The sequence below is a fragment of the Leiobunum rupestre genome, chromosome 6 (genome assembly GCF_980474605.1).
Source record: "Leiobunum rupestre chromosome 6, qqLeiRupe1.1.hap1, whole genome shotgun sequence".
NCBI classification, from domain to species: Eukaryota; Metazoa; Arthropoda; class Arachnida; order Opiliones; family Sclerosomatidae; genus Leiobunum; species Leiobunum rupestre.
The window spans coordinates 65,114,956-65,140,384 of record NC_143389.1 but is presented as its reverse complement, the minus strand read 5'-3'; the positions used below and the strand labels follow the sequence as shown (position 1 = coordinate 65,140,384).

The 25,429-nt window shown below is 33.9% G+C and overlaps 1 protein-coding gene and 1 long non-coding RNA gene across 5 annotated transcripts in view; both read right to left on the bottom strand.

Annotated features, from left to right (window-relative positions):
• Positions 1–2,687: 2,687 nt before the first annotated feature.
• On the bottom strand, positions 2,688–3,520 carry LOC149943181 (uncharacterized). Its single transcript, XR_016481345.1, has 3 exons — positions 3,382–3,520; positions 2,947–3,072; positions 2,688–2,882 (listed from the first exon to the last, which is right to left on the bottom strand). It is a non-coding gene; the product is annotated as an uncharacterized LOC149943181 (long non-coding RNA).
• A 5,433-nt stretch (positions 3,521–8,953) lies between these two features.
• The window catches only part of LOC149943180 (uncharacterized), a 98,962-nt gene continuing 82,486 nt past the window's right edge, over positions 8,954–25,429 (bottom strand). For 3 of the 4 annotated variants that reach the window (XM_090180164.1, XM_090180166.1, XM_090180165.1), the window contains 17 exons: positions 25,211–25,395; positions 24,508–24,595; positions 23,470–23,676; positions 22,610–22,730; positions 22,132–22,244; positions 21,895–22,045; positions 20,453–21,824; positions 19,264–19,353; positions 18,257–18,400; positions 16,971–18,191; positions 16,268–16,906; positions 15,405–16,037; positions 14,519–14,801; positions 14,144–14,384; positions 13,589–13,712; positions 11,900–12,133; positions 8,954–11,456 (listed from right to left, as the gene is read on the bottom strand). In XM_090180164.1, the coding sequence (XP_090036290.1) occupies positions 11,388–11,456; positions 11,900–12,133; positions 13,589–13,712; positions 14,144–14,384; positions 14,519–14,801; positions 15,405–16,037; positions 16,268–16,906; positions 16,971–18,191; positions 18,257–18,400; positions 19,264–19,353; positions 20,453–21,824; positions 21,895–22,045; positions 22,132–22,244; positions 22,610–22,730; positions 23,470–23,676; positions 24,508–24,595; positions 25,211–25,395 (5,915 nt within the window). In that variant the 3' untranslated portion in view covers positions 8,954–11,387. The remainder of the gene's footprint in view (positions 11,457–11,899; positions 12,134–13,588; positions 13,713–14,143; positions 14,385–14,518; positions 14,802–15,404; positions 16,038–16,267; positions 16,907–16,970; positions 18,192–18,256; positions 18,401–19,263; positions 19,354–20,452; positions 21,825–21,894; positions 22,046–22,131; positions 22,245–22,609; positions 22,731–23,469; positions 23,677–24,507; positions 24,596–25,210; positions 25,396–25,429) is intronic. The other variant, XM_090180167.1, reaches the window with a different exon arrangement.

The window sequence follows — 25,429 nt, the reverse complement described above, 5'->3', positions numbered from 1 at the left end:
TGGAACTCATCAGTACCGTGCGGGAAATCTGGCTGGCGACTGTCAAATCTAAAAGCGAAACTAAAATTTTAAAAACGCGTTGCATATAGCAACGGAAAGCCGAAAAGGGGGAGTGTGGTGGAGAATTGTATATACGATAAGTTAAAGGGAATATAACCTCAGGTATTTGGTGTGGAACACCAACGTTTGTAGCTCTGGCCGCTCTTGCCTTTGGCTTTAGAAATGTTTGGCGCCACTGTACGGGAAATTTGAAAAATTGAAGGGGTCTTCCATAAAGATTGCTTTGCAGGTTATATTCCCTTTAAGAAGAAGAGTTAGAAGAAGAAGGAGGATTATGCCTACGGTGGACACCTCCTTCGCTAAATAAAAAAATGGCCTAGATTCCTCACGGAGGTGGTGTGGAAACGGAATTATCCTACATACTTTAATCAGTTTATACTACTATTCGTTGTGTTCGTAAAGCTTGGCTCGGGTTAAACTATTATTTGGGACTGCCGGGCCCACTAACTTGTTATAAACTAACGTGGCCTTCTTGTTTAAATGTTGCTCTTACTTTCACAAGCCTACTAGCGCGCGCTACATTCGCGAGGAATATAGGTTTTTCTAGCGCGCGTACAAATCGCTCGTGCGCAAAATATACTAATAAAGCTGTGTCTTGTGACGTAAGAGCAACATTTTAACAAGTTGGGCAAGACCACTTTTTATTTAATAAAATCAACTATAGGCGCTTAAATAAAACATCTTCCCAGAAATTGCCAAGAAGTAATATTTCCGACAGCCAGGACTCATAAGTTACTATTTATATAGTGCTTGTTGAAATATTAGAAAGCTGGAAACTTTTCTCGAACATAACATCGGTTTTTTGCTAAGCCTTAACATGCCAAAAAGTTACCTGGTTAAAAGGAAACACTTGTTGCATACCGTACTGCAAAAGTAATACGTTTAGTTCTAAAGGAATTAGTTTTCATCTTTTTCCGAAAGATAATTTTATACGAAATGAATTAACTCTGCCTCCATGAGAAGCCTTAAAATTGGCCGGTAATATAAAAATATTCCGTATAATTTTAATTCTTTATACCATAAGAGGATGATAATAATAATAATATTATTTTCTTATACTTAGTTTTAGTAACATTATATATTATACCTTAAAATATACTATCGAAAATTAACATTAGTATGTTCCTTATCTGACGCAAAATTCTCATGAGGGCAAAAACGCGTCTCCAATTGGCTTAAATACGACTTTTTGGCTAGCCATTCTAACCGTTTAACCGACCGACCGGAAATAGTTCCTTCTCAGATTAATTTGGAGATGGGAGTAAAAACCGAGTATCTTTTATTCATGGACAAATTAACCACATGTTAATTAGTCCATGTTTTATTGAAGCGTCCATTACAAATAAATCAAACGCCTAACCAAGAATGTATTTATTTATACTCAGGGAGAATGAATATGTCGAGATTATTTTTAGCGTTTCTCCAATTCCACCCGTTGGGCCCCCCGGTATGCTCCTCCACTTTAATAAAATCAAATAATACTGCAATCTCATTGTTCTTAAAAATTACGTTTTTCGACGCGATTAATGCTGCTGCGAGGACGCAAAAAATAAGACCGCCTCTTTTTCCCCTCCCCCCCCCCCTTAGCGTGACGGGGTTAGGCCCTCAACGTGTCCGTCGATAGTCTCGACATATTCATTCTCCCTGAGCATGGCCGTCTCGAGATCTGCTTCGCGCTCATAGCGGCCCAGGCAAAGATTTCCTCTCCTATGTATTTCCGCGAATACCTTCTTTTAACACTAGGAGCGCTGTCTGAGCCCCCCCTTAAATGTAAAAAATTAGCGGGATATTTAATAGTTTTCTATGGCGGTAAATTCAACTAGTTAATCCTTTTTGCATTGTTTTTCAAAAACTTCTGGAAAGTTTGGGATATACATCTTATGATTTGATCTTTATCTAATAAGTTTTCATTTAAAATATTTATTTAATTAAAGTAATATGCTTATATTGAGTTTTATTAGTTAATTACTAAGCCTAACCAAAGTTTCTTTTGTTTTTCACAATTTTCAAACCAGTATTCGCATTTTTTATCAGAATTTTAAATAAATAACCACAATATTATTCATATTATTTAATAAATACCTTTATTATTCTTTAAATTAAGTTCACATTTCTCAAACTTAAGTTTTAAAATATTGGCTTTTTTTAATTTGCAAAAATGCCCACCACAAAAATTTGTTGTGTTCCATTTTGTGAATCTAAGAAGAATATCAATGTATAATTTCATCAGTTTCCAGTTGATGAAAGTTTATGCAAATTATGGACTAAGAACATATCTAGAAAAGATTTTGGGGTCAATGAAGCTTACGCATCACGCAAGATTTGTTTGTAGTGGGACATTTTAAGGAAAGTGATTACTATCAAGGTCTAAAGATCCGCAAATTAAAGAAAATATTGACAAAGGAAACATATGAATCTATAATATCTATTAGAATAACTTCATTGTCTACAATATCTTGCGTGTCATACCTCCTTAAATCTGGTTTCCAGTTTGTCTCGACAAGAAATTTAACGAGCGATGCTATTGAAATGTTTTTCAGCATTCTCAGGAAAATAGCTGGAGGGAATGACATGCTTGATGCAAGAGAAACTATATTCAGTTTGGAATCCTACCTTAAGAGAGGCACTATATCATTAACAAAACCCCAAGACAGATTCACAGATCTATCAGCCATGATTGATACTAGACTCGATGGATTTTCAACTATTTTTAACGGCAATTAAGTTACGTTACCATCTGAAGTTATGAGTACCCAGATACACAGAGATGCACCTTACGGCTAGCAAGTATCGCATACTTGGCTGGTTATGTAGTACAAATCCTAGAGGAAAAACATTTTTGCGAATTGTGCCTTGAAAATGTATCACAGCCTAATTCTAACTCACCATTAGTTGGATTGATAAAATTGTCCGACAGAGGAAACCTTAGGTATCCGCAGCAAAGCTTTATCATGTTAATGGCTATAGTAACAACATTCATAGAGAGAGCTGTACCCTATCTCTGGGATTCACCTGCCATTTTAAAAAAACATTGAAATCCACTTGTGGCCAAAAATTGCTCTATGCCCTTACATCCAATGTGATTTGAATAATAATCACCGAATGAAATTGCTGATTTAATTTGTTGAAAGGTCGTACTTCCAATTATCACAAATATTACCAAAACTCTGTCCGCAAAATTTGAGAAAGTGAAAGAACTTGTGCATAAGCCTCTTTCTTGAAAAGTACTCAAGTTGTAAATTTTAGTTTTCTAAATTTTTAGTCGTGTATCATTCAGTGGGAAATTCACATTGGTTTATTATATTTATCAGATTTAAATACCTTCCAAGTTTCCATCACTATTTTCATTCATAGTGATCTTCCAAGTGTCAGTTAGTTAATTAAAATTCATTTATTTCACTACTTTAATTAAAATAGATTTTTAAACATTAATACAAAACAAAGGCCTCTGGAAGTTACTACATAGCAAAATTACAGCTGTAAGGAGAACCACGTGTTTATGTTTACATTTATATACAGAAAACGTCGACGGCGACTTCTGGCTCCAGAATGACCAAATTTTAATAACGTTTTTCAAAACTTTACTTTGCGTTAAAAAATCTCAAGAGGTGTTTAACTTTTTTATTATTAATTAACTTAAATATTACTAAAAAAATATTTTACAAAAAATTACACATTACGCGATAATAATTGAAATTCCAAAGTTCCGCGCAGTTCCTCCCATTCGATAACATGGCTGCGAATTTTCTCAAGGGGGGGGGGGGGGGGGATTTTTTAATAATAGGTCCCTGAGCCCAATTTTTTTTATTTTATTTTAAAAAAAAAGGTTAAGATGCTAGGGATTCAATGGTGCAAAATTTATTTGTCGGAAACAATTATTCGTGGAGTTATGGAAATTCAAAGTTAAGCGTTTGTTCCCTATGTTTTTGAGCATTGCACTGAGTATTCAAGTGGGGATTTCTTAACAATAGAGTGAATAGACACTTTTTTGTGTTTTTTTTTGGTTTGTTATTTGTCAAGGATTACAGTAATGCAAAAAGTTTTAACCGCAATTTATTATTTAAAAAGATATGATCAATGTAAAATTGTTACTTGCCAGCAATTTTTACAACGGAAAATACGACATATTTCGAGATTTGTCTACGTGTTGGATGAGGTAGGACTGATGACGAGGACGATTCTTTAAATTCCTCGATTTTAATACTTTTTGGATAACTGATGCAAAACAGTACTAACTTTTAAGGGTTGGAAATTTTCCCCGCATTTCAACGCTGTTTAGGCTTTTTTAAACCATATTATGTCATATTATATGTCTTCTGTGTGATGTTGACTTAAACAACGTCGAATTTATTCGAAGTATTGGCCCCATACTAAAAAAAGCTATGGGCCATCTATAACGCAACCTAGAGGACAGCACCAAGCCTGACGCCTCAAGTATCGTCAACCCGATATAAATCCAACTAACTTAATAATATAAATAACCTAACCTAACCTATTTTCCCCGCCAAAACCCCTTAAATGCGTTGAAATACAGCGAAAATACCTAAAATAAAAAAATAAGTTAGGAATGTTTTGCATTACCACATTTTTCTTTTTCGTCATCAGCCCCACGTTATCCAAAACGCATTAAAATCTAGGAATTTAAAGAATCGTCCTAGGGAAAATTCACTGAAAAAAGCCAATGTTTAAAAATTCATATCTTTGTAAATATTCATTTCCGCCAAAAAAATAACATTAAAATAATCCCCATCTTGCCCTCCATCCAAAAAAAAATATATAAAACAAATAGGATGGAGGCAGCTATTCTACACTTTACCCAAAATAGCAGAATAGGCCAATTATATATAATTTTGAATTAACTATATCTCCTTAAGTATTTATTTCCGACAAATAATTTTAACGGCAATAGATTCCTTGCGAAAAATACAATATTATAGCACAATCAAAACAAATATATAGGAGAGGGACCAATTCTTCAAAATAGCCAATTAAGCTTCTATAGAAAAATATAAAAATTAATTTTATTGGTTTTCTAAAGAAATAATTCATTCCTAATAAGTTTTTTAATTTGGTGGGGGGTGCCGAAATTTACAGAAACAATACCAGGTGGGCTATTCTGTAAACATTCGAACAGGAATTCGATTTCGATACCCTATACCAAGTCGAGATCGACTTCGACAATTGGCATTGATTTATGCTAATTCGAAATATTTACCGAATACCATTCGTCGAGATCTCGAAGTTCGAAATCTAGTTTTCGATCGAAAATTTGTTTTTCGAATATTTACAGAATAGGCCCCCAAGTAGTACAAAATACAATCATAACAGATCAATAGAACATTTTATAAATAATTTAATTAGCGATTCTTAATTGCATACTCATTATAAAATAAACACCCACTATATTAAAATTTATGCAACCATTTTTAATAAAATAATTTTAAAAGTCATATTCACAATACGTTTCGGTGGATAAGATCCGCCGTCTTCAGTTGTTAACACTATTTTAATAATTTAACATTGTATGAGTAGGTTATGCCACTTTTATGTCTATTATCTTACGTAACCTTGGAACTATTTCCATATCATCCAAAAAAAATACTCATGCCACGGTTTTTGTTAAGTTCTTTTATTTGGTGTGCTAAAATATTGGTTGTTAATTTTTATGAAACTGGAACATGAATGGGCTATATTTTTTTTAACATTATATTAAGGAAGCCATCTTAAAAGATCCTGTGGCGTAGCCAGAAATTCGTCAAGGGGGGTCAAAGTATGTGAATGTTAAGAGAGAGGTCGAAATTTAGTACAGTCAAAGGTAGGCCCAAGGGGTGGTCTGGACCCGGAAACCCCCCTTGTCTACGCTACTGCGAAGATCAAAATATTTCCAAGAGAAATAACATAAATGTTGATTTTTTTGCAATATTCATTCAACAATTTAAAGAATATTTAAGTTTTTTCGTAAAATTCTTATGAGGAGTGAAATATGTCTACTTCTGCCCTGTCCAGGTCCATGGTAATGACCGTTGGTAAGGTGGGTTTTAGGGTCAGCAACATCTTCATTTTCCAGTTTATATTTTTCATGTTGAGCCTCACCAAAGGTGGCGGAATAGGGGGTACAGGGGTACATTGCACCCTCCTCCATTTCAGGGGGGTAGTACAAACTAAACTAAACTGCACGTTAGCCACTTTAATTAAAGATGAATCTATATGTGACTAGAACTGATAAAGAGTTCTAAGGTAAGGCAAAAATGTAGAGAAATTAAGTTGAAAGAGTTAAAACAACTGAAATGAGTTTATTAAAGAATGAATGACTAATAAACAACAAAGAAAACATCTTTTTATAAAGTGGTATGAACTGGCTATAAGACTATAAACTGTAAAAATTAATTGGGGTGTTCAGATAAGACTGGAGCAAAATAGATACAATTTGTAAAAAAAAAATATTCCACATTAATCCAAACAGCTTAAAACACAAATTAAAAATGACAACTTGTCAAAATAGCTTGTGTAATATCGTAACTGCTTGTAATTCCTTTCCCCACAGTGTAATAAACCATTGGAACTCTCTCTCCAATCAAATTATTACGAAAAAAAACTATTCTAATTAAAACATTACCACGAAACATTTTCATTGCGGACCCATGATTCCCCCACATTATTTGAGTGTTATATGTTCAGTTTGTTATTCTGTATTTTTGTTTTTTTCCATGATTTGTAACTTAATTTACTTTTTATTATTTAATTTAGCCCGGAATTGTATTATATTGTTTTTGCCCCCTTTGTATTATAATTTTATTGCCTTTGCCCCGAATTGTATTATGTCGTCCCTATGTATTATCCCTTTGTTTATATGCACCTGATTGGAAGCCTGGGCACAACTTGTGATTAAATAAATGCTGTTTTTGATTTTGTTTTGTTAATAAAGACTAACTAGTTTCAGTAATTAAACGGATATTTACTTTCCTTGATTGGTGGCAGCAGTACCCTATAAAATATACTTCAAATAAATTTTAAACCTTAAATATTACCTTCTGGATTGAAGTTCAATTAAATTAAAAGCAATTTAATTAGTGAGCAGCATAAATGTGTCATCTAATGTACCAAACAGTTTATCAAAACAATATTCTTACCAATCGTATTCAGGTATATTTAAGATGCATTAATCTCTCACAATTAAAAAAAAAACAGAACTTTATGGTACAAGCAAACAGTGGTGTATACTTTCCCAGACGGCTGTGTGAAATAAATGAAGAATTTTATCCTCTCATGAACATGTCAAGAAATTGGCCAAGGATTATGGAGAAACTCACCTTTTCAGTGACCATTCTTGAGGTAAAGTCAAACAAGTCTAAAATCCTCATTTAAGAAAAAACGGTTTTTGGTTTCAAATATAGAATTAATTAAGCAATGAGTGAAGTCTTTCTTGACTTGAACAATTTGTCCGAGCCTTGACCATTCACTGAAACATTATAGCACTGTTTTCTTATAAAAGAAAATGGCATCCATATTCAAAGCTATAGTCTGATATTACCATAAGTAACATAATATGATTTTAAGTTATATCTTTTACTGCATAATTTGTTCAGATTTCCAAAAAATATTGAAATTCAACATACGGGTGAAGTAAACTATAACAGCCTTATTGTTTGGTTTTTTGTCTTGCTCCTGGTACACCTTGTGACGTAGATAACGTTGGTATTTTTTTACTTTCATTTTGCCCAACTCACTTCCATGAAAGTAATTAAATTGGAAGCTATAGTTAATTATTCAAAACATGTGTCATCTCTAGAGGAAATCTTTCAGGGAATGCAAACCTGCATTTTCATTTTTGGATTAGCTGAAAAATAGGAAAACGTAACCCACTAAGATTTACAGGATATGGATTTGCTAATCCTTGCTTTACCGTATTTCTTCACTAAAGATAAATGAGAAGATTAGAGAGAAAAATGCTCAGACAAGGCTACAAGTGTCATGCTTTTGGTTATTATGTTTAAGGCAAGCAGCTCTCACTGCATTAAAATTTTGTAAATCAAACTGATTAAATACATTGGGGAAATAAATAAATAACATTTCCACTACCATTGAGCCTGCTACTTAAAAAACTATGGCTCCTGGAAAAAACTGTACACCAGTAAATCCAAATACAAATAGGCCAATTAATAGAGTGTAGCCCATGATAAAAAGTTACCATATTGAAATTATTGATTGATACCATCTATAGGTGTAGTAATTAAAAATCAGTTCTAATTTTGAAGGAAGTCATTTATTTTGTTACTGGGTCTCTGGTCTCTGAACGTTCCTCATGTTTTAGTTAAGCCAAAAATAAATAATATTATTATTAATATGTAATATTGTTTATTTTTGGTTTAACCAATTACACTTAGGTTGCAAAATAACATGCCATGTTTTTCAATGGTTTATCTGGAACGTACCATCCATTTTACATGTCACTGGAACTGTTGCTTTCTTGGCATGAAAGGCTGAAGTAAGAGAATTAAAAATCATTTTATCAGCTGATTATTATTATTATTATTATGCCTTGGACATTAAGCCTAGCTGATTATTATTATAAACAATAAATAACTATGAACTGGGGAAGGCAAGATGTTATTAACAACCAGTGGCGTAGCTGATGGTCTCGAAGCTTGGGGCCCCGCTCACTATAAAAAAATTGAAAAGGGGGGGGCCCATTGAGATTTTTACGGGGGGCCTCAGTTCTCAGCTACGCCACTGTTAACAACCAGCCATTCGCAGTTGCAATTTTATATGAAGTAGAAAGCCAAACTGCTAAATAATAAGAACAAATTTCAAATCTATACTTGATTTAACACTTAACTCAAATCACTTGACTTTCCTTATTATTAATTATATGTGACAAAAGAAAATAAAAAAATACTATAAACCCTTATTTTATTTTCATGATGTGGCAATCATAAAACTAACAGCGTCAAAGGAACTTTGAATATCTCCAAACGCGTCACAGACTTAAACAATATTGAATAAGAAATGTTTAAAGTACAGCCATTTTGTATTTCAAACACATTACATATATACCTATGCATGTTTTGTAAATCTGAGGTACATTTTTATGAAATATGCAAGGATGATGAGATATGGGTCCTATGAAAAGTTAATATCTGCACAAATATGAAATAGAATCTTTTAAGTCCATTGTAACCAGCGTTACTTTTTACGACAATCTCATTGGACTTTATATCTTAAAACAGTGCCTGATTCAACATGGTGCTTTCTGTCAAACTTTACAACTTAAAACAATGTTCTAATAAAACCAACAGCTTTAGCTATTTAAATACACTTTTTGGACTTGCGAAAAGATTTAACAGTTTATACCACTAAACTACAAGATTTTTCATTCAGAAATCTGTAATGTTTTTATAAAAATATTATTTTACCTTTTTCTATCTCTCGTTCCATGTTATTCGGTTAGTAAATTTATGGTTTTCTTTGATGTCATAATTTAAGGCCCTAGAACTCGATTTTTAATGGTGGACAGCATGGCGAATTTTCTAATTATATTTCAAGCTTAAAATATGGACTTTTTAAATGTAATGAGCACCTGTTAGAAAATCTCCCTGACCTTTAAATAGAGGAAAAGATTTAATGAACAATTAAATGTATTCAATCAAATAAGGGGCCTTGTTAAAATTAAAATTAAATTTAAAACTATTTCAATAGCCAGAGAGACATAAAAAGGCACAGATTATGGCTAAATATGTTTTTCCAAAACTACAAGGCTGATAAATATATTTTTCACAAAGCACTTTTTTGGTTTTGAATTATTTTAACAATTTAGTAGTTAATTATCTGCTCTAAAACAGCTAATATGAATAACACATTAAAATAACTATTATTATGCAACCTAAATGAGATGTCTGTTTTGCTTTTCTTTGCACTTTACCATATCATTTCAAATGCTTACTTACATTTCAGGGCAATTACAAAACATTTGATAGGTGCAATGGTTCTAGAGAAAGAGTAGACATTGATAATTTAACCCACTAACAATTTGTACTACCACAGCATTCACAACAATAATGGTTAGAAAAAATTTAAATTAAAATCTTCCGAACTAAAGACGGCTATTAAAATATTTGAGGTAGTATAAAATAGAACAAGTGAATCTTAGAGCAAATCATAAATTTAACTAGTGTAAATATTTACGTAACTAATTTATTGGCTAGTCTGAAAATGTAATCACAGAACATGGTAAAAAAAACATTCCTCTCCTGTTGTTTAAATTGCTTGCACATCACTTAGTAAAAATATAGGGTTAGAAGGGGTGGGAATAAAGGAATATTTCCGTATTTTGGAAACATTTTCAGAAAAACGCTTCCGATAAATTTACATGGTGCCATCAACAACAAAAATAAGCCTTCACCTTTCTTTTAAAAAATATCCCAAAGTGCACCTCTTATATTTCTTTTCAGCTATCTGATCGACTCATTTAATTATCTGTACAAATAAGGTATTTATTATAAATTTCTTTCCACAACTATACCAGTTAACCTTTCTTTATGTACACACAAAAATACACAAGAGTTGTAAGCTCTAACGGTAATACAATAATCAATAAAGCTGTACAAATTAAAGTTTTCAGGTTAATGCAGTCGACTTTGTAATATACATATAAGCTTTAACACGCATCTGTACAATTGTGAAATAAAAAAAATACATAAATTAAAACTGAAGTGATTCTAGACTAAAATAATTTTTAAAGTAGACTAATTGGAAACGAAAAATAAAAGATTTTAAATATTAGCGAGCAATTTTAATTCATAAAACAGTACTAGTATTGTAAATAATGATCTGAAGCGTAAATAAAAAAAATGGTAAAATAATTTTAGAAATCAATCGTCGACGATGGTATCACTTTCTTAATAATTTACAATTTCACGATGATGAGCAAAAATTCGACTTTCTTCCATTCAGAGAATTAAAGCCACTCTTAGTCATTTTAAAAACAATTCAACGTGCTATTATGGTGTTCTTTGTTGACAAGGGTTCATCAAAAAGTACGTATGTTGCTTGCCTTACTATAATTTTAACCCCATAAATGTTTTAGTTCGGCAGTGTTTTATATACAAAACTATATTCTTTAAGTCAAGTCAAGCACAAATAATAAGTTAGCTTTTGTAAATTTACTATACGATGCGTTTTCATTTTTATACACACGCACCAAAAATAGTTCTGTACAGTTTTAAATCCCATAAATGTTCCTGACAAACTTTTAAAATGATTAGAAGAGGTAAATTTGACTACCAGGACAATTTAAATAGATAATTATATCTAAATAACTTAAGAGAGTTTTAAGAAGGTTCTGATAACAACTGCTGTAGAAGACTTTTTGTCCCGTTGCTGGGTTTTGCTTCTTCCACCTACAAACGAATTAAAACATTTGCTATAGTGCTAGATAAAATAAAATTTACACACAACATTAAACATGCTGGCATAAAAGGTTCGGTTTAATTGGAATCAGAGGGGGCACATGCCTATAGGCGTTGAATAAATGTATGTACTCAAGAAATCTTGAGACTTTTTTTAGGAGATACGCAAATTAGAAAGCACTTAAACTGGCCCCCTTATACTTTGAAAAAAGAACAAATTTTAAACCATTCATAACACCCTGTTAGCTTATCACACACTTAAAAATCTTCTGCCATGACCAAGAACTTAAAAATTAGAAATAATAAAAAATGACAAGACCTAGTTTACAAATTTACTGAAAAATACACAAGGATTTAAGGTTGTATGTAAAAATTAAATTTTATAAGAGTGTTTTTTTTTAAATATTTTCTGAAAGCGAGAAAAAGTTACTTACCCTAGGGTTGTTTGTACTATGTGCATGACTTCCAATGGAAGAATCCTGATTTCCAGCTATGCTCAGCAAAGGCTGTTGATTATAAATGGAAGGTGAACCTGGTTGGCCATCATTTAGTTCCAGTTGCAGATTGAAAATATCAACATCAATAGCACTGGAATTTTGGTGGTTTGGCGTAGATGATGCATTCATTGAAATTGAATGAACTGACTGTTGCGTTTGCTGTTGTTGACCCTACAATAAAATTTCTATGTTAAAAGGAGGAAATATTTTCTAATATTAAAGGTTATCCTAGACCATTTTTGTTAAACAGGAAATCAAACAAGAATACCAGAATAAGGAACCAACATTATTGGAGAGCTACGATTTAATACGACATCAGTATTGGTTACAGATATTTAAATAACTGATAAAATGAAAAAAAACCAACAAAACCAATACCTTATATTTAAAGAGACTGTATCAAACAAGGTAGCTAAATATGGCTTTTTGTTACAGATAAGAATCATAATAATTAAGGCTGTGCGAGTCTTCTTTTTTGGATTTCGAGTCAAGTCTGAGTCCCAAAAAATTGGACTCACCAATTTGAGAGTCCCATTTTTAGTACTCATTCGAGTCCCTAAGAATTAGCCACGAGCCCTATTCGAGTCATAAATTAATTCAGAGTCCCCAATTTGCAGTTGAGCCCAATCTAAGCCTTATATTGCTCAAAAGTCAGAATCATCCCAAAAATTAAATCAGTAATTAATATTTAAAATACTAATCACCAATTTATATAATAAGAGTAAAAAAGTGGGAGTACGTCTTAAACGATCTGACTCTGCCTTCCCTCCACTTCTGCAGGACCAAAAGTAAAAGTATAACCAAAACTAAAACTATAGCTCAAACCATGGAGGAAGAGAGAGGAGGCTTTATGAATAACTTTTTTACTCCGGGAGCTTGATGCCAACTCCCACAGGGTAGGAGAGTGGGGGCTGACAAAAAAGGGGATCAGCACCCGTCAACTCTCACGGCCTGGCTGCGCGTTCTCTAGTTGGCTCCCTCTATTTTTGTTGAAATTGTTGCCCGTTGTGAAATTACACCGGGTACGCCTAAACACTAAAAGAGGGCGCCAAATAGGGAACGCGTGAGACGACACGAAAACCGACGGATGCTGATCCCCTTTTTTGTCAGCCCCCACTCTCCTACCCTGTGGGAGTTGGCATCAAGCTCCCGGGTTAAAAAGGTTATTCATAAAGCCTCCTCTCTCTTCCTCCATGCTCAAACTATCCATGTGAGTCACGTGACCTCTGACTAAACAAACTGCGTGAACGCTACCGCAGAGCCAATACGGGACTTTAACAAAAAAATAAACAAATAAAAATAATGGACTAATCTTAAAAAAATTGGACTCGCGAGTAATTTTTAGGACTCAGTGAACGGCTCGCAAGTCCATTCGAGTAATAGAAATTAAAATATTCGAGTCAGAGACCAAGAACTCGCAATTTTCCAGTTCTCGCACAGCTCTAATAATATTAATGGTCAACTGATATTATAGATTTCTTTAAAATCAGTTGATAATTGATTAATTGGTTTAAAATTAAAAAAAAGTATTTGAATGAATTAACCTTATCTAATTTGGTTAAATTAACCTATCAGCTCTCCCTTAAATTTGGTAAAAAGAATCAAGTGAAATAAATTAAATCTTACCCGTACTTGATGTTGCGTTCTAGCACCAACCATAGCTCTGATTTCTTGCCGCACATACTCTGAAGACACCATTCCACCTCCACCTCCTCTGCTTCTGAAAATTTTCAAGAGTCCATCAAAATTACTGAAGAAGTAGAAAAAAAGACTAAAATTTTAGAATAGTCAAAGCTAGGGGGCCCGAACCTTATCTAGGCTAGTAGGTATTTAAGTTAATTTTAGCCCAACACGTAATATATAACTGGTGTATAGAGCTACCTACTATTAACAAAATTTTTATTTCCTTGAGATAAAATGTCATCAAAATAAGCTATACATACGATTTTTCCAAATTGCGAAACTGTTTTTAAAAAACTTTTATTTTAGGATAATATTTGGGTTGAGATTTTAATTGTAAGAGTTATTTCAAACTACTTTGGTCACTTTCATAAGGAGAATCACTTTTGAGAATAACTACCATCCCCTCCAAAATCAATCTTCAGTTTTACAACCACTGAAACCTTACATTACTTAAATGTTTTATACAAATAATACTTATTGAGGTTATATAAAAATTACCTGTCATTGACTGATGTATTAGGATACATCTGAAGATTTTGTTGTTCAAAAGAAAAATGATTTTCTTGAGCGTGGCTATAACTTGGACCAGCACTCTGACTACTGGTATTTGTACCAGATCCAAAACTAGACACTGGCGTACAAGGCATTGACTGATTAAATCCAGGAGATGGTTGAGGAGATAACAAAGGGTCAGAGGCAATAAATGACCCTTGTGGTGCTCTAGGTGAATTTACTCGACCTATAAAAATTTACAACTTGTTTTTTAAAATGAAATTAGCAGAATTTTAATTATTAAGTGAAAGCCCAGCTACTAGAATATATATTTATTCATTCCTACATCAATTTGAGCTCCATCAATAAATATTATTTTACCTGGAACTGAAAGTGCCCTTTGCATTCTCTGCTGTTGCGGATTTTGCTGTGGCTGTGACTGAGTTGTATTTTGAGACTGTTGTACATTAGGTCCTCCTTGCCCACTTGTTGAATAAACGGCTTGTGACTGATTTTGAAATGAAGAATCAGGCTGCGTAGTGAATGGAGAGTTTCGAGATCCTGCAACTGAGTTTGGACTAGGCATGGAACGAACTGATATCTGCCGCTGTTGGGGTCCAGAAAACCTTGCTTGAGCAGCAGCAGCAACGGCAGCATAACTTCCCTTTAGAAAAGAAAAAAATTATTGCATTTTTTAACATTTAACAATAAATATCAAATGTCTTGTTCCAAAATTAGAGTTGGCCATTGTATTCAAACTCTTTTATTATATTTTTCACAACAAAATATTCTAAAATCTCACCAACGGAACTCAATGAATAAAATGTTAACATTAAAGGCTTACTGAATTTTGGATAGTCTACCCCCTCTCATTGTAAGTTGGTAAAAATGTAGATTCCTCAGATTTTCTTTTTGTTCCATAAACATCTAACTATGCTAAGTGTTAACTAAAAATCTGTTTTATAGAAAAGAATCAGCAAAACAGCGGGTACCGATAAAACCTAATAGCATGTGTATAAAGATTGATCTAAGACTCTGTTTTTGTTTAAATTTATCTTACTCAACTTCAATCATGAACCTGACAAGTTGTTATTTAGTCTTAGGATTCTAACTTATAGGGTGCTTTATTATAAAAATATGCTAAACGGTTGGGAAGCACTTAAATAAGAACCAATGTTTCTAATCAGGGTCATTTATTTTTTAACAATTTAAATTGGTCTTTTAATAATTTAATATGGCTCAATACAAGTTATGAAACAGGATTTACCTGAGATAGCTGAGCATTTAGCATGGGATTTTGCTGTTGAAGAGAAGCAGCAGATGGAGAAGGTAAGTTCCTTTGATTCCACTGTGGCTGCCCAGAATTCGGTTGGGGAGAAAGCTGTAAATGTGGTGACCTGGGTCCACCAGGCATACCAGGCGTGAGGGGAGCGGGAGATTGTCCTCTTCCACCACCTTGAGGATAGCCTGGTAGGGTATGAGGCGAAAGCCGATGCTGCTGTTGCTGAAAACTACCAGCGGGAGGGTTCGGACTTGGAAAAGACTGTTGCGAAAGAGGCGAAAATGGATGCTGTCCAACTCTTTGTCCTGGTGATACTTGAGATTGCTGGGCTTGCTGAACTGGGCTGGGCAATTGCGCTAACATGGAGTTACCATACCTTGGTGAAAGTTGTTGATCTGGAAGACCTACAGTTCTTTGGAGGGTTACATTCGGTGCTATTGTATTATTTAAAAGTTCATTCATGTTTTCTACATAATTTGGAGCACTGGAAGATGACATATTATCAGGCAAAGGTTGTTGAGTTTGCATACTCAAGAGCTGCTGATGTTGCTGTTGAGCAACGAGTCTTTTTTGGTGTAACTGTAGGAATTTTTTCTTCTCTAGCATTGACCTTTTAGCCTGAATTAAAAAAAACCCTTATTTAAGATGGCAAATATAAAACGATTTTTATTTTCAAAATAAAAAGTAATTTGTTCAATGATTAAATTTTCAGAGCTAATGGCTAGATAATGTATGCTTTAACTTGTTTCTATCTATATCACTTATGTTTCTATTGCCGTTTCTATTTGGGTAATTTGCTAGTGAACTAAAACTTTTCATTTGCATAAAAATTATTTAGAATAGCTCACCTGCGGTGTTGTTGGGGCCCCAAACTGCAAAAGAGCAGCTCTGTTTCCCGAATTTATTAACTGATTTCCTTGACCAATACCAACTCCGGGTGGAATCTGGTTTTGAAATCTAGGTCTCTGATTCTGAGGTAAAACATTGCTATAAGCTGGTGGTTGTGGGTGATTAGGTTGACCGCTTTGAAAAGATTCCCTATTTGTGGGGAAAGTTCCAAGTGAAATCGGAGTTTGTTGATGTGACGAAGTCCCACTCTGAGCACTACCACTTAAAGAATATGCTGGTAAAGAGTTTAAGGGACCAGTTCTACTATTATTGCCACTGTTACCAATCCCACCAGGCCCGCCTGGTGTTACTTCAAAACTCATTAAATGCCTTTGAATAGCGCTAATAGCTCTTTTTGCATTCAAATCTTGTTGACTATTTGCAGAGTGAGATGGAGTAGAAGGTGAAGGAGATGGTGGCGAAACCAAAACTTCATCAAGAAACTTCAACATCTCATTGTCTTCAGAGCTAGATGTTGATGAAGCAGCTGACACAGAAGAGGGTACATTAACACTAGCAACAGGTACAGCTTGCGGTACAGGTGGTCTTGGGGCAGTAATAGAGGGTTCCATATTCATCTCTTGTTGCATACTCCAAACCTAAAATTAATTATGGAAATTCAAAAAAAAACTCTATGGCGTTGACTAAATAAAGTAACATTACTTGGTCTAAGATTTCTGAAAGCAGAGGATCTGGAGGACCTTGCGCAGCATTAGCCAGTGCAGCAGAATCAAGTGAAGGCACATTGTCAGTTAAGATATCAGGTAAATTTAAAGATGTTGCAGAACTTTGCAGATGTGAATTTTGATTCTGCTGTTTCTGTTGTTTTTGTTTCTGCTGCTGCGCTTGTTGCTGTTTGTGCTGTTGTGTTTGTTTCTGTTGGTGCTGCTGAAGTTGCTGTTGAAGTTGTTGCTGAAGTTGCTGTTGTTTTTGAAGTTGTTGCTGAAGTTGCTGCTGCTGCTGTTGTTGTTGCTGTTGCTGCTGCTGTTGTTGTTGCTGTTGTTGTTGCTGCTGCTGTTGTTGTTGTTGCTGCTGCTGTTGTTGTTGCTGCTGCTGTTGTTGTTGTTGTTGCTGCTGCTGTTGTTGTTGTTGTTGTTGCTGCTGCTGCTGCTGTTGTTGTTGTTGTTGTTGTTGTTGTTGCTGCTGTTGTTGTTGTTGTTGCTGCTGCTGCTTTTGCAAATGCTGTTGAAGCTGATGTGTTCTATGTTGTTGGATCTGTTCAAGCTGAAATTGATTATAACTATTTTGTCTTGATAAAACAGACCCTTGCTGTTGCTGAGCAGGTAATTGAGGCATTCTTGTGTTTATTTGTTGGCTTGATGGCAAAATAGATGGAGAAGAAACACGACCAGCAGAAGAAGTCCGAACAATTTGACTATTATTTTCAGTGGTCAAAATCTTGCTAAGAAATCCTTGTTGATGTTGGGGCACCTGGCCAGGACTGTAATTTGAACTTGACACTGTTACTCCTAGATGTTGCCCAGGTAGATGTTGATTTTGCTGCCTATTATCCGTAACTATCATATTACTTGAACCTGAAACATCTTGATGGATGGAGGTAGGAGTTAACATTCCACCAACAGAACTGTGGACAACTTGCTGATTGTTCGGTACATTCTGAGACCTTGATGTCTGCGGCATAACTACAGGTGGTGCACCAGATGCACCCATAGCCACTAACATATTTGTCCCAGCTGGAACCAGTCCAGAGCCCCCACCTGGTAATGGAGTGTGAACAAGTTTCTTTTCTAAGTTCTTTGGTAAACGCTCTTGAGGTAATTGAGATATAATAGAGTTGGCAATGCTGGTTGGTACTGATGGAAGAGTTCGTGGTGTCTGCGCCAGCATTGAAGCTAACATAGGATTTTGACCAGCTAAATGTGCCTATATAAAGCCAATAAGTTAGTGGTAAAATTTGTAGTTATCTAATAATTGCAATTAAAACTTACATGTACTTGTACATGAGGTCTTTTTGGTGCTGAATCAGAAACACCATCAGAGTTCTCCTCAGTTTTCCTTTTAGCCACATTTGCATAATGAGCTTCTGCGGAACTTGGAGACCCACCAGATGAGGTGGGATGATCAACTACCATCTATAATAAAGAAATATTCAAAATATTAAATTCAAAGCTAAAATTTTCTACTCTGAACATTTTTAATTATCTAGAATAAGGAGATATTTGGTACAATGACTACATTAATTCCAATATTTAAATTTTTTATGGAAAATTTTCGTATTTTATTTTTTAATATAATGTGAAAAGATGAAATTTTTGCATAAAGCAAATAAACAAAATCAATTCTTATACCAAATTCTTCTGTAACATTCCAACAAAACTAGTGTTTGATATTGGCTTGAGCTAGAATTTTGAACTAAAATATTAAAGCTATTATCAAGCACTATGCTCATAGAAACCCAATGACCTCTTCAACTAAAAACGCTGTTTCATTTCAATATTTATTTGATTATTTTAAATAGTGCATCAATTTTATTCTAAACTATGTAATTGACAAATTTTTCATACTTTTACAGGGTTGCCACAATAATTTCAGATCTAAATTCCCTGACCATTTTAAGAGATTTTCCCTGACTTTTTAAAATCCAAATTAAACAATTTTTAGCTTTAAATTTTACTTTTATCAAAAGATTATAAATTTAAATCAACCAACATTTCAGTACAAAAGTATTATGGCAACTTTAAGGGAACTAAATAATAATTATAGTATTTATCAAAATAACTTCCCTTGAATGGTAAGAGTTATCTAGGTAAATTTTTCTGAACAAGATGTATTGGTAGTTTTGTAATTGAACAAACAGGTTAGGAATTCTAAGAATTTGAATATTTTACGCGGAGTATAGTTCAAATAGGCAAGGCCAGGAATCAAGTCCAAATAGTCATAATTTAAGATAGTTAATATAACAGGTCCTTAGAACTCTTGTTCTTCTTCTACTCACTTTTTCCGGTGATTCTGCTTTTAATAGCTGATGTAGAAGATCCTGCGGTTTCTTATAACCTTTCTCAGATTCATCATCATTGTTCAACAACTAATAAACAACAAAAAATTGCACGCTTGTAAATGCAATTTACCAAAGTCAAGGAACTTCCAAAGTTTGCCACTTTAAATAACCCTAATCCAGTGGAACAGTAATCGAAAGACTCTGTACTCCAGTGGCGTAGCCAGAAATTCGTCAAAGGAGGGTCGAAGTATGTTAATGTTTAGAGTGGGTCAAGAAGGGGTGGAAATTTAGTACAGTCAAAGGTAGGCCCAAGGGGGGGTCGGTACTCGGAAGCCCCCCCTTGTCTACACCACTGCTGTACTCAAAATACTAGTATCCTACACAAAAGCTCCCAAATGGGGAATTATAAAACAAAATGAGAAAATATCAAAGTGATCAAAGGTAATTAGATATTTTCATTAGCTTGTAAAAAACATTAAGAAATGTTTAGAGCATTAGAAAGCATAAACATATCTTGAATTCAAAATACCAATTCTTTACTTATTTATGTTAATTGAGGAAATAAAATGTACCCAATAAGTACAAAATAATATTTTACTTTTAGCCCTGGTCACGAGTTAAATTGAACTTTAGCTGACTATCTCGCTAGTCAATGAGAGTGTGACAATAAGCCATAGACATCTGTTAGTTGATAGCCAACTCATTAATGATTTGAATTAACTTTAGTTTTGAACAATATATAAAATTTTTACAAGTTTTTAGGGCATGCATGTAGCCAGGAGACTTTGACATAGGAAAGAAAAGGAATTTGTGCAAAGATAAGATTTATATAGGGAAAGAGACTAGCCAAGTTAGTTAGTTTCACATTATTGGGTGGAATCTGCTCATGATTTTTGTACACATTCCATAACAAAGAATATATTTATTTATACTTTAGAATAACTACGTTGAGAAAATCTGCGGGAAACAGCTTGCTGTTAGAGCAGGTGGGGGATTGCGAGCAACGTTAAAAATCATGTCAACGTAGTCATTCTCCCGAAGTAGAACTAAATAAATTCTTGCAACAACATTATCTTAAAAAGAAAAAAATCTGGCCAATATCAATTGAAAAACAAAATACATATTCTCTTAATTTATCACGTGAATACAGATAAGAAAATTGAAACGAATTAAAAGAATACTCTACCTTTCGAAGCATGTTGTTGTTGTTACTGTTGTTCGGCGCATTCCTCCTTTGATTTTCCAATCCATTTTCAGTTTTTACACTTTCATTTCCTCCCATTAAACTTAAACCCGCACTATTACCACTTTTCATTTCTAATCTAGAGCTGTTTTTCACATTATTATTACCCATGTATTCACTTTCTTCATCATCTTGATTTAGAAGTTCTCTTAAGATAGTGTTTTCATTTCTGGCAGACACATTTTGGTTATTGTGTAAACGGCCCACAGTTATTTCACTTTCAGATGCGCTACTCGAGGGGCAATCCACACCTTCATGTACACTCAGGGGTGTTTTGGGAATGGACGAATCAGCTTCCTCAATACCCTGCGTTAAAAGGTTCCTCAGTTTTTGTGGCTGACTATCTGCCATTAAACTTGTAACGGAAGAGTTTCCTCCACCACCAACAGCTGGACTTCTGCTACGTGAATCTGAGCCAAAATTAATATTTCCATCATCCCCCTTTCTATGAGGATTTGGGTTTGATCCCTGAGGAATGGCATTAAGCGATGTAGTGGATGCAGCAGATATACCCGCTGGTGATGATTTACCACTGGATGGGTTAATGGGAGGAGTAGATACTGGACTATATGGAAATGTACTACCATATCCTGTATGGTTCGAGCCTGGACTACTTGTTGAACTCAATTGAGTAACGGGAGATTGGCAAGGCGATGGCCCGCCAACTCCTCTCCCAGTCATATCAGAACTGAAGGCACTACTGCTTGGCTGAGGCTGTTGGTGATGAAGGTGGTGAGATTGAGACACCTGACGAGATGACTGTGGCTGTTGTAATTGAGCCTGCTTATGTAGTTGCTGTTGAAGCTGGGATTGTTGTTGGGTAACAAAAACACTTTGACTACCCTGAATACTATTGTCTCTAACAGTATTAACGCTAGTCGTAATTGAGGTTGAAGTAGTAGTTTGAGAGGAGGGACTGGAGTTCAAGAAGGAATTATTACTGACATTATTGTTCAGTGAACTTTGTTGATTACTCGATATTCCATCTAAAGCGCTATCATGACTGATAGCGTTGCCCATGTCCCAACTCGAGCTTGGAAATATATCGAGTGTTAAATCAAAGTCATGTTGTGTGGGACTTAATGGGTTATAACCCGAAAACGAAACTGTACTGCTAGCCATGCTTAAGGCGGAAGAAGCAGCAGCCATGCTAGCTGACGGTACTTGTATCGAACCGTTAATATTAACTAAACCGGAAGGTCCATTGCTGGGAGGCCTTGAGACTGCTGAACTTGTTGAAGGAACTGGAGAAGAAATGTTGCTTCGTTGACTCGATAAAGGGTTGTTTTCCAAATTATGAGAATTATCAGCATCCCTTAAAAAAAACTGTTAGAAAAAAAGGCACTTTTGAAAAAAATAAAGAATTATAAAAACATTAAAGAAACCTTATTATCGAGTGTGTAGCCATAACAACGTCCTTCTCATTGTTCAATTGGCTATTGCCAATATGTATACTTTTAGTTTGGATGTGCACAAATTTATCTTGAGCCACTCTGAATCTAAAGATGCCACTGGTGTTGCTGCCTGTTTGAAGAGCTATTTCAAAATTAAAAACCAAGTTAAGTGGAAAATGAATAGGATATAAATTACGATAATTCTAAGAATATTCAATAGATACTTACTTTCCTTCAAATGTTGGTTAACTTTCATTACATCACTGGGATGACATAAATCTTGGATCAGCTTTCCAATTAAATCCTTATTTAAATACTGACTGTATTTAGAAGCAATGCTTCTGCAAAAGTTCAACAAGAAAACAATTATTATATCACACTAAAATGCTCAGTTACTGGTGCTCAGTCAGGTTTCCAAAGCCATGACGTGACAAAACATAACAAACAGCCATGTAAAAAAGGCATAAAAAGGCAAAAGCAAATATTTATACAGAGATAGCTAATTATTTATTTATGGTACGCCAAATCCAAAATCTAAAGCAAGCTGTGAGTAACTATAGAATAAATTTTGCCATTTTCTTTCTTATGAAATGGGGACCATGGAATAACAGTGGCAGGTCATTACAAACATCACATTCTAACTCAATAAGGGCCATAATTGGTCATCGCTGTTTTAAGGTAATAATAAGTACGATAAAAGACATACCCATTATCTATAGCTGTTATTCTTCCTGTAATATCAAGCCTTGTTGTGAATTGCTCAATTGGATTCGGTTTTTCACTTGGAGGAATTCGACGTGCCACACACACGAGACAGTTTTGTAATTCTGTTATATTGAAATCACATAATGAACATCGGATTTTAAGCTTTAAAAATACTATTACCAAGAACGCATTAATCTAAACTAAAACGCCAACTATTTTGCACAAGGTTTTCATGGTATGATAGCAGATTCAGTATATTACCTCATCCATATTTAAATGAAGAACCAATAAAAATCGGGCAAATTTTAGGCTATTAAACTTAAGATTAAGAATTAAATGCAGTGAAACTGTAGTTGAGAGTAAAATCCTGACCCAAAAAGAAACGGGTCAAGGACAGGGTTTTTTAATTAGACAAACTAAATGAAATAGTCATTTTGGAATATTTTCTGCTGAAAATTGTACTTTGAATGTCAGAAGTAGACTAAATTGTGGCACAGTTTTGTTGGCTGCCCAATCGCTCTTCCTTAATAGTTTTTAACTCAAAAATTAGGCCCTCAAACTTGATTTACCCAATCTGGATCCTTAATTATATACTAGTAATTACTTAAGATTCACTGGAAAATAATTTTCATTCCAAGAATTAAATATAATATTTCTTTCATAAATAAGTATAATGGCTTCCAAATGAAATTATTATTAATTATTATTTTATTATTAATTATGTTAAGTATGATAAAAATAAGTCCATAACTACGGTTATGCATTATACGTAAGCATTAATGGGTTCTTGGTTTAATTAACACTACCAAAATCATCATATGATGACAGGGTAAAGCAAATTACATTAAATTAAAATAATACCTGAAACTGCATCAGAATTATCAGGTTTATCACCTAGTTGAGGAATTGAAACGGCCGATATTTGAGTGTTTTCATACTGAGGAACACGAGTTTGTTTTTCTTCCATAGTTTCTTCCTGGTCGTCAGGAGGTTTGATTAGAAATCGACAATTAAAAGAACGACTTTTGCTATTCCCAAGGGAGTGCTCTGTCCAACCAAAGCCATTACCTAGCAAAACGAAGTACAAAAATCACTGTCAGTACTGTAATTAAATTTGAAAAAAATTATTTAAAAAACTTTAAAATAAAAATTATAGTCAATTACAATGATACATATTAAACAAAATAACACATGTATCAGGAATTCATAAGTGCTACTGATAATCAAAATGCACCATAGAGAAACATTGGTAAACATTTCGCTCCTCCTCCACTTTTATCCACTGATAACAGTGTCCACAGAAAAACTCAGTCTTATATGAAAAATTGGAAATTTAAAGTTGATTTATATATGAGATTTTTAGGATAATTTCCATTGAAATGACACGAAAAAATTGCTTTCAAATAAAGTGAAAATCCATGGTTTTTATTCTAAGGAAAATCGTCTAAGCGAATGACGATTTCTAATACTGACGTAATATTGTTTGGAATGTTTTTAATTGGTAAACTATAACGAAACACAAAGGTTAAAGCACGATCAATCCTCCAAAAATAAGAAAAGTGTTATTTTAGGAAAAATTCTGTGGTTGCCTGAAATTTAAATGAAATGGCTTTGCAACCTCTCATTTTAGTTTCAGTCTATCCTTTTCCTCTCATGTCGCTAATAAATAGAGCACAAGAGATTATTAGACTTTGACAAATGATTAAGGAGGTCTGAGGGGCATTTCTGGTACAGCCAGACCATTGCATTCTGGCAACTCTTAAGAGATAATGATTATGAGTAGTAGTTATGAATTCATACTAAAATATAAAACCAAGTCTTCATCTTAGATGTAAGTCATCAGAAAATATGTACGGTAATATCATTATAACTTTTCTTTAAATAAGGTGTGAAACTCACCTATGGACATAGGTAAAAGATTGCTGCTAAATCGTGCATGATCACCGTGATGTATTATATTATAAATGCTTTTTCCAACCAAATCATTCTAAAAAATATAAGAAAATTTCATAAGTATTGAGGTTACTATAATTTGCATATTATTATCTACACAGATTAAAAAAGCACCCTACATGAAAAGTTACTGAGTAAATTGCAAAATAATAATAATAATATAGATTATTAAGTGGGATGACATGTTACATATGAAAATGATTAGCTTTCAAATTTAAAAATTTTGTTAGGGGCATAATACAATTTCGATAAAATATATGCTAAAAACCAAATTTTATTGTTTCTAACCACAGCCCTTAGTTAAATCAAAAGTAGACTAAAGCCCATAGCATTGACACTGTATAAATTTCACTAAAATTTAATCTTATTTAAATTGAACAAAGGACGGCTAAATTTACACTTAGGTTCTATATATTCTTATACAGCAAACCTTCCATTAAGGAATGATGTAATTGTTTGCTATGCGATTCCCATATTTCAAAGATATGTATGTACCTCTCAATTTTCATTAGAGCACAACTCATATTTCGCAAAAATTTAAACTAGAAAAACAGTACTTCGATCAAGCTGAACAGGTCCAAATAAGCCAATTGTTGGATAAGTATTGCCCTTAAATTAACAAAAGCCCCAAAAGATAATGTATAGTTACCTGACGATATTTCATGAAGGAAGTGATATTATCTGATACAAACTCAATTTTTCCATCAGTATTTACTACAAATAGAAAGCCATCCAATGCTTCAAGAAGAAGTGGTCCCAATACAGCATTGCCTAAAATGGTAGGCTTGCTGGAAGAAACCTCACTTTGTTGAAGATCGTCAGTATGCTCAGATTCTATGAAAACAGACGGTAAAATTAAATTATTTTA